At 41.6% G+C, this 19,856-nt stretch overlaps 2 protein-coding genes across 4 annotated transcripts; one reads left to right on the forward strand and one right to left on the reverse strand.

Moving 5' to 3' along the window:
• The first annotated feature begins 1,809 nt into the window (after window positions 1-1,809).
• Window positions 1,810-13,654, forward strand: LOC147046563 (CTD small phosphatase-like protein). 3 transcript variants are annotated; one of them, XR_015068144.1, is made up of 8 exons: window positions 1,810-2,263; window positions 4,015-4,175; window positions 5,097-5,198; window positions 5,897-5,953; window positions 6,212-6,304; window positions 6,611-6,796; window positions 7,402-7,603; window positions 9,661-13,654. XR_015068144.1 is itself a non-coding variant. In XM_085929519.1 (8 exons), the coding sequence occupies exons 1-8, from the start codon at window positions 2,188-2,190 to the stop codon at window positions 7,525-7,527; spliced, it is 834 nt and encodes a 277-aa protein (XP_085785645.1). In that variant the 5' UTR covers window positions 1,810-2,187; the 3' UTR covers window positions 7,528-8,280. The 3 variants fall into 3 exon arrangements, 2 of the variants coding, with proteins under 2 accessions (XP_085785645.1, XP_085785644.1); XM_085929519.1 differs by lacking the exon at window positions 9,661-13,654 and adding an exon at window positions 4,327-4,359 and having other exon boundaries at window positions 7,402-8,280; XM_085929518.1 differs by lacking the exon at window positions 9,661-13,654 and having other exon boundaries at window positions 7,402-8,280.
• On the reverse strand, window positions 11,748-18,193 carry LOC147046564 (1-phosphatidylinositol 4,5-bisphosphate phosphodiesterase delta-1-like). The gene is made up of 15 exons (XM_085929516.1): window positions 17,916-18,193; window positions 16,813-16,971; window positions 15,815-16,043; window positions 15,435-15,564; window positions 15,074-15,302; window positions 14,737-14,938; window positions 14,509-14,653; window positions 14,286-14,438; window positions 14,078-14,221; window positions 13,846-13,999; window positions 13,652-13,768; window positions 13,403-13,581; window positions 13,197-13,329; window positions 12,550-12,699; window positions 11,748-12,470 (listed from the first exon to the last, which is right to left on the reverse strand). Exons 1-15 carry the CDS (start codon window positions 17,944-17,946, stop codon window positions 12,379-12,381), a joined length of 2,247 nt encoding a protein of 748 aa, XP_085785642.1. The 5' UTR covers window positions 17,947-18,193; the 3' UTR covers window positions 11,748-12,378.
• Window positions 18,194-19,856: the final 1,663 nt, after the last annotated feature.

A 19,856-nucleotide genomic window follows, 5' to 3' on the forward strand; every position in this document is an offset into this window, starting at 1 on the left:
TCATTCATTCAATTTTAACAAATTTTAATAATTATTTTCATCATTCATTTAGTTTTTCATTTAATTTTAAGTTAAAAACATCATTTTACCGTTTTAACGGCATGTACCATTTTTATTTCTCGTTTAATATCATCATTCCACCACAGCAACACTAAGCCGCTGTTTAGCTCAGTAAGAAGAGACTGGAATTTGGAGCACGAGCGCTGTTCCCGTGCGAGTTCGAATCCGGCTTGACCAATATTTTTTTTTCATTCATTCAATTTTAACACATCACTTTAATAATTATTTTCATCATCATCATTAATTTAACATTTTTATTTTATTTAATCATCAATTTACCAATTTTCTGTCATTTAATCATCATTTCGAGTCCCACAATAGTGTGAAGTGCCTTCGCCTTCACACGCAATTTCTCCAGAAATTGCCAATTCTAGTTCTGATTGCTATCTTGTCTTTGACTAAGAACTAAAATTTCTAATTTTATTAAGTAGTGATCAGACAAAACAGTAGTGTATGGCAGTACTGTTATATTAGAGGTTGCCAGTCCTCGGGATAATACCAAATCTAAGGTATTACCATTCTTATGCGTTGCTACCTGTACGGCTTGCGTGAAACCAAACGTATCAATAAGAGTCTGAAACGCCGAAGTGAGTGGCTCAGACGGTATATTCATGTGGACGTTAAAATCGCCCATGATTATTATATTATCCGCGTTTGTCACTAGATCAGCCACGAATTCTGAAAATTCATCCAGGAAGCTAGCGTAAACCCCAGGTGGACGGTAAATAACAGCAAGATAAAATGACGGCAAAGCGGTAGATCGGACAGTGAGAACTTCAAACGTTTTAAATATGTTAGTCGAACGAGGTTCCGACTTTAAAGTCAGAATTCTGACTTTATTCTCAGAATTCTGACTTTAAAGTCGGAATTCTGACTTTAAAGTCAGAATTCTGATAAAAAAAGTCAGAATCCTGTAACCCCTCGTTTTTTTTCTTCACTGGCCCTAATCCTCTTCCGTAATTTTGCGTAAGTACTGTACAGTATTTATTTATTTATTTATTTATTTATTTATTTAACCATCTTCTGTGCACTTTATTAAGTATAAATTTAGACATTTGTTAGAATAAAGAATACTTGTGCATGTTCGTCATGTCGCAATTACATAGTAGAAATGTGTAAATAAGCAAGTGTGGGGCCGTTATTTTTGCCGAGGATGTGACGTGTGTTGTATAGTATTTTTTTTTAACCATCTTGAAGCAGTACCACCATCACGGCACTACGTGGCGCTTTCAGTCCTACAAATATACCCTAACTGGCGGTAACTAACATATCTGTATTATATGCGCACTGAAAAAGACATCTTGAAAACGATTTTAAGTTTTTAGTATCTAATTATACAATATTTCTTTAACTTGCTTCATGCGTTGCAGCACGGTTGACTCCACCATTCAAATTTAAGCACAATTGTTGACAAGAGACCTCAAAAACGTTTATGCAATTACAGGGGAACTGCAGTTCGTAGAGTGGAGAAATCGCTTATTACAGAATCCATGACAGGCAAAGAGCCCCCTCCTACTCGAGTCTGTGCGTCCCCGCTTCAGATTCAACTCCAAATACATTCATCCTCCATGTTGCACTGGGGTAATGAAAGGCCATGGCACGTCAGTCTACAAGTGTTAGCTCCCTAACTTGACGGCGTGTTTGTTTTGAAAAGGTGTAACCCTTCGACGGCCTTCGAAGTATTTTAGACTTGGCTAGAGTCACGCAGGCTTGCAAATCTTTTTTTTCTTTTGGAGGGGGGGAGGGGGTTGTTGGGGGATGATCGTAGCCCCACGGCTTGTATTCGCTAACGGGGCCAGGCTAGTTGTTAACTTTTACTAGCGGTTGCTTCAACGTCGTTTTGTTTTACTTTTAAGGCACCGCGCGTTCGGGGTTATCCCCCCAAGATAATGTTATTTTACACGGGGTTATAGATGACAGTCCTTAAGAGGCTTTTACTGTGCACCGAGCTAGCTGGCTGGCTACCCCCGCTGCCACAACGCTTCCCCTCAGACGCTGGTGTGTCTTTTGTGGGCTACCTGATCTCCCTCGGTTTAAACAGCTAGCTTACGTTAGCTAGCATACCGCTCGCCCGAGCAAGCGGGCTAATATTGCGGGAGTCTCAAAACGAAATAACCACCCGGCTCAATGGACCACATGTCCATAATAACCCAAGTTTCCAATCCGAAGGAGGAGAAAATAATATCCTTCAACCAGGAAAAAGGTAAGAAGAGCGGGTAAGGGAATGAACGTAACGGTAGCTACCTTTGCTAACTACTTCAAGTATTGGCGCAGCCATTTGCGCCCAACTGTAAGCGAACATCATATCTCCTGGAAACACAAGTTGTATTTGTACACAAACTCTTTTGGCAACAGGTTTATCAGCGTGTTTCGTCCGCGGCAAGTTTCAAAGCAGCTCTTACATATGTTCGCTGCATATTCACCGCGCAGCCATTTGCGCCCAACTGTATGCGAACATCATATCTCTTGGAAACACAAGTTGTATTTGTACACAAACTCTTTTGGCAACAGGTTTATCAGCGTGTTTCGTCCGCTGCAAGTTTCAAAGCAGCTCTTACATATGTTCGCTGCATATTCACCGCGATTGGTACTAGTTGAGACTCATTGATGATCAAATTCGCCCTACGTAACCCTCGTTAAAAGGTAGTTTGACACGGTGGAAGCCCACACCGCTCACGAAGAAGTGGTTGGATATCACTCTACTCCTTGAATCTTCTCTGCCTGCATCTCATACTTAAGTTCTAGATTGAAGCATCATTAACGACAAGTGGGGTTTTAAGAATTGAGTTCATATTGAATAAAATGAGACAATGGATGTCAATTACTACTTATGACTTGTAAAACATTTGTAATACCACGCAGCATCCTAAATAGTCAAATTTTATTTGCATGTTTAAAGGTTTATGAATACATATGACCTCTGACCTTAACCATTTGCAAAATTCTTTGGCTATACTTCACAGAATGATTTACGTCCTGATTAATTTCCTCTTTTCTTAACTTTTTAGATTGCTGAGGTTTCTGATAACACTTTACTGTGCATTGAGTCACTGATTTGTCTTTGCTTATGTACCGTAAATCAAAGACAGCAGTGGTTCCAAAGGAATTTACTAAGTAGACCTCGTTGAGTTGAACAGACTGTGTCTGGACAACATCTGAGCACTGAATGTTATATGACAAGTGACTACATTAGTTGCCCAACAGCAGTCTAAATATAGACACCCCCTCCCCTGCCCTGTTGGCTAGTGCAGCACTACAGCATGACTTCAGGGCCAAGTTTAGCTACGTAAAGGGGCACCTTTTATTCAAAACCTTTCATTTGGTTTCACATCTAAAGCAAATGGTGTCGGTTGGGGATCGTTGGCGAGTTTGTGGCTCTTATTTTGTCCTTGTTGAAATTGGCAAAGGGTCAGCTATTTAAAGTTGTGACTCAACTTTCATAGTGGTTCATGAGGTTTCAAATGTGTCTGACATGGATCGCCACTTACATCATGCCTTCACTCGTATGATCGAGTACACACACACGCACGCACACACACACACACACAGCTCCTACGCAGTAACAGGATCGTAGGAGGATTGTGAGAATAGTCGAGGCTTTATTGGCCTTTTTTGCTGTCTCTTGTTGCCAAAGCTTTTGGATGTGTTGCATGCAGTAGAAGCAACGCAGTTGTTATTGTTTTTTTTTCTCCATTCAGTTTGTGGTTCATTACTTAACAGTTGTAATGTCTTTGAATCTGTTTCTGTGTTGAAACAGAAGTGCTTACAGACAGCTTGAGTAAATGGCAGATGGGATGTTTTCTTCGAAAAATGGTCCCTCATTGGCTATTCATTTTGACGGCATCATGAAAGCTGATCATTATTTTGTCAGCTGATCATCATTAAACTGTCAGTCAGTCAGGTTTTGGCTTAATCTTGCGTTAACAGGCTCTCCTCTTTTCTCTTTACTGATAGCATCCCAGTCCGACAGCAGCCTAAAGAAACAGAGCAACCGGAGCATCTTCAGCACATTCTTCTGCTGCTTCCGCAACTACAATGTGGAAGTGCCCGCAACCAATAGCAACGCAGGGACCCTGCCGCTTCCTCCACCTGAGGAGAACGGATCGCCCCCGAAGGTCGGCTGCTTTGCCCATTACTCCTTGTACATATTAACGCTTCTATTTCTGTCGACAAAGTATTTATTTTTTCCCCATTTGTCTGTCTTTTCTACATCTTTTTTTGTCCCCTTCCCTCATTTTATACATGTGTCCATCTCCTGTGTTGTAGTGTGACCAGGTCGAGGTCCTCCCTCTCCCTGGTGTATGTATTGCTTTTTCTTTTTTTTTTTGTCCCCCTTTGCATGTAGCCTTGTGTGGGCCAGTGCTGGCATGTTGGACCTGTGTGGGCTCCAGTTCTTCTCATGGTTCATTTTCAGCCAATTAAAGCTGCAACTGCGGTTAGGCACCTGTAGGTTTATGGGGTTAACCTTTTCAGTAAATTTTTAAGGCAAAACTTGCTATCATCAATGCAGGTGTTTAAGGAAAAGAATTTATGCTTTGCTATTGAGGTTTGTCAGGTAAGATCTGTCAAGTCAGCTATTTGGGTGTGATGTTATGCTCATCAAAGGTTAAAAACTCAAAACCTCCTGACAGTCTCTCTGACAGTTCAAGCGTACTGGATCGCTTTTAGAGTAGCACCAGTTTCTCATAATTCTCCCTGGCATAAGCTAACATCTGCATGGCCTCACTCTGTGATCATGTTTGTAAAGTTTCATTTGATCTAAACATGGATCGACCTCCTTAAAGAAGCTGTCTTTAAAAGAATGTCATTCAATAATATACTGTGTACTTGCATTGTGTCAGACCAATTTCAGACATGTTAAATTGGTGAAAAGAATTCGAGTGGCATTTCTGCTCAGGTTTGCGCAGTACATAATTGATGGAAGTTGCATTTCTCGTGCCTGTTTTGCATCTGCTTGTCTCTTTTTGGGGCAACTCCCCCAATCTCTGTTAGTAAATGGATGGTGTCTGTCTTGTCTTGTCTTGTCTCCCACACAGCCACCAGCCAAATACCTCCTACCAGAGGTGAAAATATCCGACTACGGTAAAAAGTGTGTTGTCATTGACTTGGATGAAACTCTGGTCCACAGCTCATTTAAGGTAACACCCACCACACACTTCATAGTGAGTGTTTCCCAATACAAAAGTCATTATTTTGACTCATTACTCTAACTCATTCAAGTAGTAGACACAACTTTAGTTTTGGATGGTTCTACACCACTGCAAACAACAACCATGTATGATCTGCCATGTTGGAAAAATAACAAAGAACATTGAATTGAAAACATTGAATAAATCCTATGTGTGTCTTGAAAGAGAGGTTTGTATTCCACGGAAGTCAGTTTTACCTGCAAAAAAACGCATGATAAGTTGATTTTTTTTTGCTAAAGCCAGTAACTCCCCAATTTGTTGATCCATTCAGTGTCTAAAGAAAGCAGGCTGTGTGTGCATTAGTCACAACAAAGGAAATATTACAGGGCTGCCTGTCAGTCTTTAGTTAGAAAAAAGGAAGATGCAATGATGGAAGGAAACAACCAAGCGTTTTACATGCAATAGACGTTTTTTTTAAGCTCCTGAATATCCCACTCTTTCGCTTTCTGATTCTTCTTTTTCCTTTTTTTCATCCTAATTGGGTCTGTCACACCAAAGTTTCTACCTGAGAAAACGGAAAATGAACCCATTTTGTTTGTCATAAAATAGACTGCTAATGTTAACATCATTTCAGAGACATGGGACCTCTGCTGGTCATCACTGGCGCTTTACGTTGCTAACATGCTGCTGTTTTATTCTGCTCGCAGCCAATCAGCAATGCAGATTTTATTGTTCCCGTGGAGATCGATGGCACAGTTCATCAGGTAATACATGATTTTGGTTTGAGACGAGAGTTGCGTGAATCCATGAGAAGATCCAGAAGAAGTGGTTGTTATCTGATTCAAGTAATCCAGGATAGGCTGTGTTTATCCTGGTTGGCCTATTCATGATTACTTGCACTAGGTGACAGCCCCACATACAGAAAGGAGCGACTGGAAGTGACAGTGGCTTCAGTTTCCTCGCCTTGTTGATAAAGTAGTGGCCTCCACCTTATGTCATGCTCCTGCTTCACCTTCACGCAGGTGTATGTGCTGAAACGACCTCACGTGGACAAATTTCTGCAAAAGATGGGAGAGCTCTTTGAGTGTGTGCTCTTCACAGCCAGTCTGGCAAAGGTTCGTTAAGCCCGAGTCGCATTGTGGCGTCAGTGTTTTCTTTTGCGCTCTCAACCTTTTACAATTCTGCTTTTCTGTCTGTTTAAGTGTTATGCGTTGGGGGGAAGAAAACAAATGTGAAACTTTAGATGGGTTGGAAAATATGACAGCTGTCGTGAACCCTCTCCTGTCAAAACAGACAAAGTCTGTACTTTGTGTCCTTTAGCTAATATATGTATAGTGCTTCAAGCATACTGCCTTGTCAAACTTTGGGACATGGTTCATATTTGTTCTCCCAGCTTACTAACAGCATGTTTGTTTTGATAGTACGCAGACCCTGTGGCAGACCTGCTGGACCAGTGGGGCGTGTTCAGAGCACGGCTCTTCAGAGAGTCCTGCGTGTTCCACAGGGGCAACTACGTTAAGGACCTCAGCCGGCTTGGACGAGAGCTCAGCAACGTCATCATAGTTGACAACTCGCCTGCCTCGTACATTTTTCACCCAGAAAATGCTGTAAGTTGCTTTGCCGGTCGTCACCTAATACAGAATTTGAAATTGCATGTCAATCGTGCTTTTTATTCTCACTATGACTTCATGTTTCAAGCCTAAACATGGATCTGCAAATAGTAATTTGTGGTTGTGACCGTGGTGAGCCTGTCAGCGTGACATGCTGCTTTTGCAGCTGACACCAAACAGTTGTTGGCATTTAAAAAAAAATAAAAAATTCAAGATGTGACTTCAGTCGATAAAACAAAACGACACTGCTTTGCCACTTTAAGCTTTGAAGCATCTTTGAACATCCCGGGCTGTGTTCACACCTGTAATTTGGTTTTCTGGTCCAGGCCAAAGACTTTTATATTGCATTTTTTTTAGCTAAGATGTACCAGAATATTAGTAGAATGTGCCAGGAGTTCCTTGGTTACCATAGAAGACGCTGTTGACCGTGTTTCCAAGTGCAGCACTCTTGACTGAACTTGTACTGATTTTATTTGCAATTAGTCTCAGATGGTTTAATTTGATTGGTTTGTAATCCGATGCTACCGTATTTTGTGGTACTTGCGTAGCATTTAGATGTTACTTGCTGTTGAAAAGATCCCCCTCTTTTATTTTCACCATAGGTCCCAGTCCAGTCATGGTTTGACGACATGAATGACACGGAGCTGCTGGACCTGCTGCCTGTCTTTGAGGGACTGAGCAAAGAAGAGGAGGTTTACGGGGCCCTCCAGGATCTGAGAGGCAGGTAGCATCTGCACTCGCCATCCCCCTCGTCCGACCCGACTCACCGCTGAGGCTTTCCCCCAACGATGCTATCGTCCCCTGGTGAGTGCCATCCCAAATGAGAAAAAATACACTTAATTAACCACGGACACTGTGTGTAACAAAAACAAGTCAAAAAATCAATCAGGAGAAGATCTGAAGTTGACACCATTGGTGGCAAAATACTCAAAGGAATGAACTCTGGTCTTTATTTTCAAACCAACAAAGTTTTCCTATTTGGTTAAGTGCTTAAAGCCAAACAAAACAAAACTTTTTGTCTCAAACTTCTCATGTGGAACCGCACAAACGTAGTAAAATATTTTGTCCTTGTGCTGTCGCTATGCATGCAGTTTTTGGTGGCGGAAAGGACTGTGACTCTTTTCTTACCGAATGAAGTGCCTTGTGTGTGAGTGTTGTTTCTACGGGGAATTCTTTTCTATATGGCATATTCCCCGAGTGCTCCTGTTTTTCACACATGATATACTTTTGGGTGGACACACAAGTGTCACATCTCCCCTGCATTTTTTAAAATAATTTTTTCCTTTCTGAATTCCTGTGCCATGATATAGACGTGTCTTTCTGCTTTCATTGTATCGCATAGCGCAAGTTGATTTGTTTTAGGCAAAGTTTGCAACTGTAAACTGGACTATCTCAGCTGCAATTTTTTTTGTTTTTTTTTGTGGTTTTCTTTTTTTTTTGTGTTTTTTTTTTTTTTTAATCTTGAAACTAAAATGTGCCAATACCATAATTTTCAGACTATAAATCACTCTGGAGTATAAGTCGCACCAGCCATAAAATGCACAATAAAGTGAAAAAAAAAAACATTTATAAGTCGCGCCGGAGTATAAATTGCACTTTTGCGGCAAATTTGTCAAAATCCAACACCAAAAACAGACATGAACCAGCAACAACAGGCTAAACGATACGGTATGCTAACGTGACACATACACAAACGAGGAGCTGAGAACGGGCCTGACGTTACATTCAGAGTTATTCAAGTAAGTATTACATAAATAACACGTTTATCAAACCATCTGTGTCACTCCAATTCATTAAATCCATCGATCGTGCTTTATGTAAACAATGCCGCATATGCGCCGCATATGCTCACGTCGGACCCGTTGTTAAGTTGCATTTCTAATTATTCCACAGACCCATATAACGATATATAAAGTATATTTCAAATAACTACCATATTAAAACAATATTATCGAACCATCTGTGTCACTCCAAATCATTAAATCCGTTTAAGTACCAGGAAAGACGTGGGTTTGGTAAACTGCTCCTTATTTATCAATACCAGAGTTCAACGAGCCAACAACTATCGGGCGTATGACCGGGCGTGCGTAAAAGCCATGTCCGAGCCCCATCCACCGTCCCAGGACAGCCACCCAGCCGAGCGCCGGCCTACGACTTCCACCCATGGAGGTGAAAGAGAGCTCCCGTCGAGAAGGACCAGGCGTGCGTAAAAGCCATAATAGTTTTTCAAACCTTTTGTGTCACTCCAAATTATTAAATCCTTCAAATTGTTCGTCCTCCGTGTCACTTACAAACAAAGTCGCTAATGATGCCGGTAGTACGTGGGGCCCTTCGTCATCCCGTGATCGAATCCTTTGCCCTTTATGTAAACAACCGCCGCGCGGCACCGGTGACGTCACTTGCAGTTCAAATGACAATGAGTAATCCCTTGCTACATAGCGGTTCGTTTATCGCGGTTTCACTACATCGCGGATTTTTGAATTTTGAAAATTTGTGAAAAAAATCACATAAGTCGCTCCTGAGTATAAGTCGCCCCCCCACCCAAACTATGACAAAAACCGCGACTTATAGTCCGAAAATTACGGTATATTATTTTGGTTGGTTCCTTTTTGTTGCCAAATATGGACTACTTTTATTGGATTTATGTTGAACAGGCGGATAGTTAGAATTGCATTATTGGTTTTATTAATTTGTTAAATGAATACTCATGCTTTTAATATTCTACCATTTGTTATTGTTTTGTGTTTGTTAGTGTCAGCATTTAAGCCAACCTTTGCATTCTGCAAATTGATGCAACTGAATCCACATTTTTTTTGTATGTATTTTTTTTTTCCCCCAACCTCCCTTCCAAAACTGTACAGTTGGGGTCAAGTGCCATCTTCTATCTATTCCCATGAGGGTAGCATCTTCGAGTCAGGCCTGGACTGATCACCCCCTTTTCTTCCTGGTCAAGTTGGAGTCGAGATGTGCATGTTTGTACATGCGTGTGGCGTTTACTTTCACAGACTCTTTTGAATTGCTCCTCACCTCAGTGCCTGTTTGAGAGGAGCCACGCACACAGATTGCCGCAACATTTGCTCCCACGGCAATAACCTTTTTTCTTTGGAAAGGGTGTCTTCAGGGGTTTGAATCCCAATTGTTGAGCTCGTGTGCCGAGAACTAACACACTTAACCCCCCCCCGTCCCGTACAAATATGGTTGGGCAGTCTCAGTGCAGTTCCGTTATTGTGAACAAATTCATAATACCGTACAATATTTTTTTTTTCTCAAGGTTCCCAAAATATTACAGGAATAAGTGGTTTGGATAATGCATGAATGAATGAGTATTTGTGCTGTTGGGACAGTAGCCAAATAAAGGTTGTCACTCTTCATTGCCATAGTAATCAACCCTCGAAAATCTTCAAATAGCTGCTCAGTCCCGAACTTGCTATAACGCTACTGGGTCACCTCATCATGCAATTGCTGCCTTCTGCTTGTGGAAGGGTAATGCCATTTTACCAATTTGACTCATGGATCGAAAAACTATATAGATTTGAAACGTCTACATTCATTTTCAAGGTAAAAGGCTGCTGCTCCTCCAGATATTTTCTCCTTTGTTTGTGATGCGAGTGGGCGTTTTGTTCACGACGGTTTGTGTGCAATGTTCTTTTTGTAAGATGTATCAACCCACAGATGAATTATTTGCTCTGAAAAATGTTTATCATTGTGATATTTTTCTACCTTTTGACAGTATTGCATTGAAAAATTCATATTCATAATCCCATCCTCACGTCAAGCGTTTTTTGATCCTACTCAACTTCTCTGTCAGGTTTTTCTTTCCTATTCACAAGACGTGTGTCTGTGCGTGTGCTAACTGCTTTTCTTTTGGGTGTCCCCTCACTTCAAATATTCATCAGTTGGTTTATGAATTTAACACCAATGTTCCAAAACACTTGACTGTGCTTATGTTTTGTTGGTGTAGGTCGAGAGGGGTGGTGGAGTTCTCAGTTTTAATGCTTTTCCACTTCTTAGGTATGTCTGTGTACTGTCATCCTGAGCATCATTTCTATCCATAATAAAAGGCTACATTGGAACAAGTTTCTCATGCCTAATGTTGCGTGTCAAGAAATGGCTGCAGTCTTGTCATACCACCTTATTTACATCTCAGAAAAGCATCTGAATTTAAAACCAAGTACCGTATTTTTCAGACTAAAAGTCGCTCCGGAATATACGTCTCATTAGCCATAAAATGCATAAAAAAAGTGCAAAAAACATAAATGTCGCACCGGAGTATAAGTCATATTTTGGGGGAAATTTATTCGACAAAATCCAACACCAAGAACAGACATGAACGACCAACAACAGGCTAAACGATACGGTATGCTAACGTGACATAAACACAAACAAAGAGCTGAGAACGGGCCTGATGTTACATCGACAATTATCCAAATAACTATAACATAACACTTTTATCAAACAATGTGTCACTCCAAATCATTAAATCCATCAATCCTCTTTTATGTCAACAATGCTGGGTGTGCGCCGTGCCGCTGACGTCGGCTGCAGTTCACATTATTCCACAGGCCCATATAACGGTATATAAATGATATATCAAATAACTATTATATAAGCAACAATATTATCAAACCATCTGTGTCACTCCAAATCATTAAATTCATCTATCGTCCTTTATGTCAACAATGCCAGGTGTGCGCCTCGCCGCTGACGGAGGTTGCAGTTCATACTATTCCACAGGCCCATATAATTATAAACAACAATTTTATCCAACAATCTCTGTCACTCTAAGTCATTAAATCCCGTGATCGAATCCTTTGTCCTTTATATAAACACTGCCGCGTATGCGCCACGCTGCTGATGCCAGTTGCAATTCAAATTACAGTAATCCCTTGCTACATCGCGGTTCGTTTATCGTGGTTTCACGACATCGCGGATTTTTGAATTTTGAAAATTTGTGAATAATTTCACATATAAGTCACTCTTGACTATAAGTCGCCCCCACACCCAAACTATGAAAAAAACAAAACGCGACTTATAGTCCGAAAAATACGGTAGTAAGTCATGCCACAGTGTTGATAAGTCAGATGTAATTATTTCTTCAGGGAGGTTACTATATTGATGTCCAAAGGCAATTTTGACTTAGATGACATAGATTTGATGGATATCCATCTGATGCAAATGTTTCCAACAGTATGACATGCTGCGATAAATAAATACTTCAGTAGACAGGTATTCATGTTGAAACGTTATTTAAAAAAAAAAAAAAAAAAGTTCTGATCCAAGAAAAATCAATCATACATGACAATGTAGTCATTATTTTCCATTGTCTTGTTTACCTTGAATTGCTGGAATAAAAACAAGACTTTGTGGCCCTATTATCACACTACTAGAGCAAAACAAGTTCCTGCAAGGTTTTTACCATACATATTTTCATGACAGCTCCTGTCTAACTTGCAGTATAGATACTAGCATTTATCTGCTCAATCAACTGGAACAACATTGCTCAATAAGTTGATCTACAAAGGAATATACTTTAAAAATTAAAAAATTGAATAAAATGGCTAAATCATGGCTGTGGAGTTTCATTCCGCATTGACGACTATGATGTGAACAAAGAGTGCAGCCGCAGGGACAACGTGGCCAGTTTTATCGAGAAGAGGCACGTGTCTGTAGCCTGCGTAGAAACATGTAGAAAATGATTGAGCCACTTAGGAGAACGTCTGTAGCTCTCAACAACGAACTCACGAACTCACCCATCTTTAAACTGTTGAGTGGAAGTGAGTACTGTGCAACAAATTCATTTCCAGACGTGGAATCGTGGTCCTGGATGAGGAAGCGCAGTAAGGCAAGCTCTGGTACGTACACTTCAAACTGGAAGTTTTCATTCCATTGTGGGTTGAAACCTACATGAGAAACAACCAAAAAAGATGGACGGATGGACGAAGTCAAACTAAACATGACAACTGTGTTTCCTTACAAAACTCTTTTAGTTTACTGTGTGGTAGTTTGTCCAGGACCTGAACAACAGCAGATGCTTGCGTTGCCTACTGTCGGCATGGAACCAACAATGCTTTTCTCATAATTTCAGGTGAGTTAATTTTTTAATTAGTGATGTCTCGTTTACATCTTTGCACTGGGAAAAAATCCCGATCGAGCCTACTACAGCGCCAAGTAGGTGGCAAAATACACCACACTAGCAAAGATTCAAGAGAATAAAATTGACAAGACTGCAACAAAATTGAATCCAGTCTATCACAGGTGTCCCAAATCTGAACTGCAGAATGTTCCAGAATAAAATACTTCATTGTCTCGACAATAAGTGTTCCGAAAAATAACAGCTCTTATGTTGCACGTAATAAGATGACATTGTGATGGCAGAATAGAAAAATGAGCGCATTACCATTGTTGTCAACAGTGCTGGTTTCTTTCACTGCCCTGTCAGCCGCCACTCCGTGCACCTCCACCTTAACCAGCGGGTCAACAATGGAGGATTTCTTCTGGCTGACTTTAGGGAGCTGCTGCGCTGATATCACCTGGTGATGAGAAGATATTTCACATCAGTCTATATATCCTTTTCCAAGCCTCTCTCAAAGTTGAAGCACGCACCATGACGTGAAGCGTCTTGGGCTTGAGCCACTCTCCTCGGGCCAGAGTGATGGGGTCAAACTCTGTGACTCTGTTCCTCATGTAGACGGGTTTCAGGATGTAGCCGCTCTTCCCGTTCACAAAGAATTTGCCTTGGTATAGATCCATCTCTTCGCAGCTTGTCTGAAAGTTCAGGGCCACTGGGACACACGTGAGATGATGGCGTGTTGTCACATTGGAAATGGAAATATCATATTCCATATCACGTACCAATTTGGCAGCCAGCGTTCCACAGAGGCACCGGGTTGTAGTTGGAGGAGTCGGTCCTGGAGCCGGCCGGGTAGATGCGGCTCAGCTTGTCTACATTATGATTGACGTAGGCATTTGCTACATGGGGCAAACGGCTCAATTTTAATTTTGATCTCGTTTCAGGCCATAAGCCGTGCGAGTTGTGGCCACCGCACCTGACTCTTCTGCAAGTCTAAAGGCCTTTTTTTCCTTAAAGGACGACATCTCATAAAAGCTCAGCTTGGCATCCTCAAAACCATTGAAGTGGACACTCTTGCAGTAGATCACCATGTCGGACAGCTCTTTTGCTAGCTTCAGTTTCTTTTTTTTCTGCCGTTTATTCAAGAGTAACACAAGACAAGTTGAAAAGCCCTACCGATGTTGACATTTTTCGTTAGACATGCGTACGTTTTCCTCCACCGGTTCATCCTCATCGTCTGATTCTTCTTCTTCTGTGACTTCAGATTCATCGACATCCGCCAGGTCCGGAGCAAAAGTGGCCTCGAGTTTGTTTAACCTCTTGGCTTTGATCAGGAACTTGCCCTTGAGCTCCTGGACAACGTTGGAGCACATTGAAGAGCAGCATAAGTTGAAGGAGCAGTGGTCGGGAACGTACCTCAGGAGATGGGAACTTTGTGGGCATGGCGTCCCCGAGGGGAGAGGTGACCAGCGCGCTGCCCAAGATAGAGCTCAAGTGCCGGGCCATGACTTTCTGCTGCTCCACACTGCAGTGGTTCTCCAGGGAGAGGATCACCGGGTATTCTGATGTCTGCGGTACGTACGTACAGTGACTTGATTGAAACCCAACGACATATCCGACATTCACAAAATGAGCTCACCTCAAAAGCGTATTCCTTGATGGCTTTAATGGCATCTTTGAAGAGGATCTTTGAGGTTAGCGTGTACCCGTGGTAGATGACTGGCTCGTCGTCTGATCCGTCCCAGCAGTCCAACTCCACACAGCGGCAGCCCTTCAGCAGAGCCCTGGAAGAGCCAGCACCATCTTACACCATGATATTAGAATAATGCACAACTAAGCAATATCTTAAGTTGTGCAGCATGTTCACCTGACATAGGCCTCGGTACTGCTTGGTCCTTTGAGTTGATCCTCCAGAAGGTAGGTATTGTGTGACGAGGAGATGAAATAGTGGTTTAGAGGTTGGCTCATATCCTGGTACACCTCCGTGTGCTCTGGATTGAGGATCAAGGCATCAGGATGGTGCAGGTATATGAGGAAGCCATCTTTGGTCAAGACCTTCTTCTCCTTGGCTGGAAAACAAAAAACAACAAAGAGCACACAGATCTTGATGAAAATATTTTGGATATGATTGGACCCATTTAAGTGGTATCTAAGTCTTTTGCGAGCCGCTGGTACGCATGTCCTTCCCACCACTGACGTCTCACCTTTTTCATCCGGCTCAAACTTCTCAATAATCTTGTGTGCGTCATCCAATGTTGTCATCTCTCTCTGTTCCTTCAGCATGAACTCCACCAGGTTCTCCGAACTCATGACGCCTGCCGAGCGGGCATACGCCTGGTAAATGACGTCGATTTCTTCCCGGTAGGTCAGCAGGTCGTAGAAATCTTTGATCTCCTCCCCAAACAGGTATCCAGACTTTGATTTGTCACATTTCTAGTTCGTGTAACATGACAGTTGATTAATATAAGATGCAGCTTAGACAATATCACAACAAGACAGTATATCAACAATTTAAAGTGTACAGGTATTCCAATCTTTCTATAATTTTAGTCTGCACGGTACAACCTCAAAGATCATGTCTGCATAGTCGTCATCCACGTCAATGTTGATGAGACGCAGGAAGCTCTTGATCTCTGACACACTCAGCTTGTTATCTTTGTTCTTGTCTGCTTTGCTCAAGCAGCTGAAGATCCAACTGGAACGAGGTTCATGTAAGGTGTCATCTGCCATACATTTGTGACAGCACAGCAATACCACCAGAGGGCGCAAGGTGGCGGCAATACATCAAAATATTGATCTAAATACATTAAGTAGCCACGGCAACTGAAGTGAGACATTACTGACTAACTCTGTTCCCGACTATCCCATTCGAGTCAAATTGAGTTGAATCCTTTTGTGATATCGGTCAAGGCGTATGTTTAGACTTCAAGCAGCGATAAGGATACTGTTCTGTCTTTTGCTGCTGGTTGAGATTGTTTCTGCTGCTGATGAGTTTCTGAAGGCTGCTAACCCATTGTTTGGCCTCGTCCTCACTACTGGCCATTAGGTCCAAGTTCTTCTGGTGGTCCTTGAAGACGATGGAGAAGCAGCAATTCTCCACCTGCTGGTCTGTGTACTTTTTCAATCCCTCTGTCTGACGACCCGCTCGCACATCAGAGATGTTGTCAATGGAAACTGGGCAGACAAAAAGCTTTCATGTCATTTACCATACGATATTGTGCCTTATGGTTAGAATGCCTGACAAATATACTCAAACATTGTGATCCTTTCGACTTTTGGCATTTTCAACAAGCTTGTTTAATAAGCGCTTTGTGAACATGAACATGGCATATTTCAGGTCACAAATGAAAATGTCTGAATTTGTCACACAGTTCACAGCAGGACAACTTTATATGCACTACAGGTATCTCCATAGAGATACACTTAAAAGCCATATCAGGGTTATTTATTACCAACTAAAACAGAAAGTTCATTCTGTTTCCTTTTTCAATCACTTTTTGGTTCTTTTATCACAAACAGGGTATCTTGGGTTGCATTACCTGACATGTTTCGGCATGAACTTCCGCCTTCATCAGAGTGTCCTGACGCAGTTCTCTCCATAACTTTTTCGTAATAGTTGTACTAAGTTCATTCTGTTTCCTTTTTCAATCACTTTTTGGTTCTTTTATCACAAACAGGGTATTTTAGGTTGCATTACCTGACATGTTTCGGCATGAAGTTCCGCCTTCATCAGAGTGTCCACTCTGCGGAAGTTCATGCCGAAACATGTCAGGTAATGCAACCTAAAATATCCTGTTTGTGATAAAAGAACCAAAAAGTGATAAAACAGAAATGATTTCTTGCAGATCTAGGGTCATCTCTTCATCTATTCAGTCTGTGATGGAAAATTCCCCGTGATGACAGCTCTGATTGGAGCATTTAAAAAAGTTAGGACAGCACTCACATGACCGGTGCCTCTTGAAGATTCTTTTTGATTCCCGCCACATGGTCTTACAGTCATCTTGGAGTTCAAAGTACCGATTTTTCTTCCAGGAAGCGGAACGGACCTTGAGAAGATCTCCGCCCTGCTGGAGGAACTGGATATAAGTGTCTCCATCCATACCTGAGAAATAGATTTGGAAAGAAAGTTGAATGGATTGTACGGTACTGTAAATTCTGCATGACCTTGCACCACTGCTATCAGCTAATTGAACGCTCTCGCTTGCATGATTTAAAGATCTTAGTATTGTTCTCCCTACCTGAGAGCTTGATATTCTTTTCAATCACCTCCTGATCTCTGGCGCGGCGCAATAATTCCTGGGATGTGCTGAGTTTAGGTTGCTTACACAGGCACGCCAGGATTGGTGGTGCTTCCGTTTGCTAAGACGCTATCTGTGTGTGTCAAAGGCGTGCGTGGGCAAGAAACAGTATCAAATAGGGCGTGTGGCAGCACCACTCAAAGTTCAACTTTAAATTCTGCCAGATATGACCGTGTGGCATGTTGTAAATGCGTTCACACAGGCAAGACGTATGGGTCAAAAAGTTTGCTTGTCTCAATACTCGAATAAATGTTCCACTACAATTCGTTTTTAAACATTATTAAATTAATTGAGTCGTTCACAAAAGTTAGAAGGCGCATGCAGTTAATGTTTTCCAAAAGTATGTTAACGTTTACTTTTTTTGTAAGCAACGGCTTCCCCTTGTGGTAACATGCTTCTTGCGCTGTTTAGCCACCCCGCCTGGCTAAATAGGTTACAACGTACAAAGTCAAAAGTGGAACATGTAACCGCGATGTTGTAGCAACACACGTTTGCAATTTTAAATTGTGACTTTGCAACACGCGTTAGCTGAACATATAAGGTTAAACAGAGTACGTGAAGAGGACACGGCTTTTACAGGTTTAGGACTATCGAATGGCAATCAAATCCGACAGGCGTTCAAAAAAAAAAAAAAATCAGAAGGAAAAGCTTGACTGGTGCAGTGAACAATCGGCCGTGGAGATTTGCATTTGTAGGATTACTGAGAACGTACTCTTAAAAGATAGACAAACGATGCAAAGTGGCCTACCGTGAATGGTCTCAATTCCATTTGTTTCCATGTTCTTCCCTGCTTTTTAGTAAAAAAAAAAAAAAAAAAAAAAATCTAATTTGAAGTGCGTTTTCTGTCCATGCGTGATGTTGATGGCGTGTGCGGGAAGGGTCGTTGGCTCCACGACGAGGACAGCACACCCAAAGGCAGTGAGCGACACAGGTGGGTTTCCCCCCCTTTCTTTTCTTTCAAGTCACCTCCCCACCCGTGTGTGACAAATATACAGCTCTCTTCTTTGCAACCGGGCAGCAACACCGACTTGCCGAACCTGCTCTGCAAGTTGCATCAGTGACAGGGCTAAATTACCTGTGCATCATCACGAGAGTTGACAATATACAAAACACTAGTGACGCTATAAAATATGTTTTCCCTTTTTTTTTTGTTATATTGACAAAATAAATGTTATTAAATCGGTGCTTTGTTTAAGTTTGTATTCTGTAAAGTTAAAAGAGGTGGGAGTGTCACACCAGCTGGGAATTTATCCAACTTTGTTTCGACTAGGTAGATCTCCATTACATGTATTTATTTCCTGGATTTATTTATTCATGCAAACGAATTTTTGGTGAACAATGTACACCAGGGGGTCACCAAGTCCGTTCCAAAAACTCAAGGATTTTTGTCTGTCGCACAATCACATCTCGACATTTTGAACCAAAACAAGACCACTGTGCATTAATGTGACCTTGACAAGGAGAAGAAAGTGGAGCAATCAATCACGACTTCGAGGCACGATTTGAAAAACGTGTTTGTTATGCACAACTTTTCGTCCTCACTGTATTCAATTAGCAGTTCATTTGCCTTCTAGCCCGGATGAGAGCTTTGCTTTCGTTTGCATGTGAAGTTTTGCCTTGGTAGAGAAATAGTGCTGCAATCACATGGAATCTCTTGTGGCTCTCAGCACTTCCCTTTCAGACCAGGCTTACTCTCAGTGCATTGTCAGCATCAGGATGAGTGGACTTTAATGCACCATCAGGGGAGAGCCTCCAGGCTGTGGTTGACCATTTCAAAAATCTACACAGTTCAGGGGTACTGGATAGGCAGTGGCCTTCGAACTTGGTGGCAGGTTTTAATGATTGAAAAATACAGTCATGCAAAAAAAAAGGGGGGGGGGTTTTCAAGATTAGGTTCGGTATGAAAGATTGGGAAAAAGAAAACAACTCGTCATTCCTTGTTCTCAGTGTGTATTCAACAAGCAGGAACAAGCCCTGCTGCTTCCGCACAGATTGCCCATAGTTTGGCTGTATTTGCCCCTGAATTTCTCCATGTATAAAAACACTGGTTCAATATGAGGATAATGTAAATTGTAAGAATAAATTAACAAAGGACATTTTGTAACTCAATTCCATATGTGAATTATGTCATGGGCAGTGGGAAAGGGATATTGATCGGGGGTGCTGTGTGGATGCTGAAACCTACTGGGAAATGTGTGGGTTCTGAAACACCCGTTTAACCTTCACGCACAGCTTTGACAACCATGCAGGCATGATCACAGAACTAATACCTCAAACATGATGCACCCTAACATTGCTGCATGTTCAATGCAATAGTGGAAATGTGATTTTGATGTTAATAATAGCATATAATTCCCATAGATGTGCTTTTAAGCAATTACAACTTTTCAGCATCTTCAGTCAAGCAGTTTATAAGTGTATGCAGTATAAATGAGGATCACTGCTAAACAAAGTTAGACTAAAATATAATTTACAAATTTACCGATTAAATGTAATTCCATGCATAAATAGACGAATTATAAGATTAGGTCGCTCTCTGCTTCGCTCTAGTGGTGAAAGGGTTTGGATTTAGTGCAGTGTGGGCTTTGCCGGGTTATGTCGACCACAGTAAAGACGCTTTGAACAGAATAAAAACATCGTTATTTCATTTTTATCAAGGTTGCATACAGAAGTTATTTCAGATTAAACG

This window comes from Syngnathus leptorhynchus, chromosome 14 (genome assembly GCF_054491065.1).
Source record: "Syngnathus leptorhynchus isolate UIUO chromosome 14, UIUO_Slep, whole genome shotgun sequence".
In the NCBI taxonomy this organism is placed as follows: Eukaryota; Metazoa; Chordata; class Actinopteri; order Syngnathiformes; family Syngnathidae; genus Syngnathus; species Syngnathus leptorhynchus.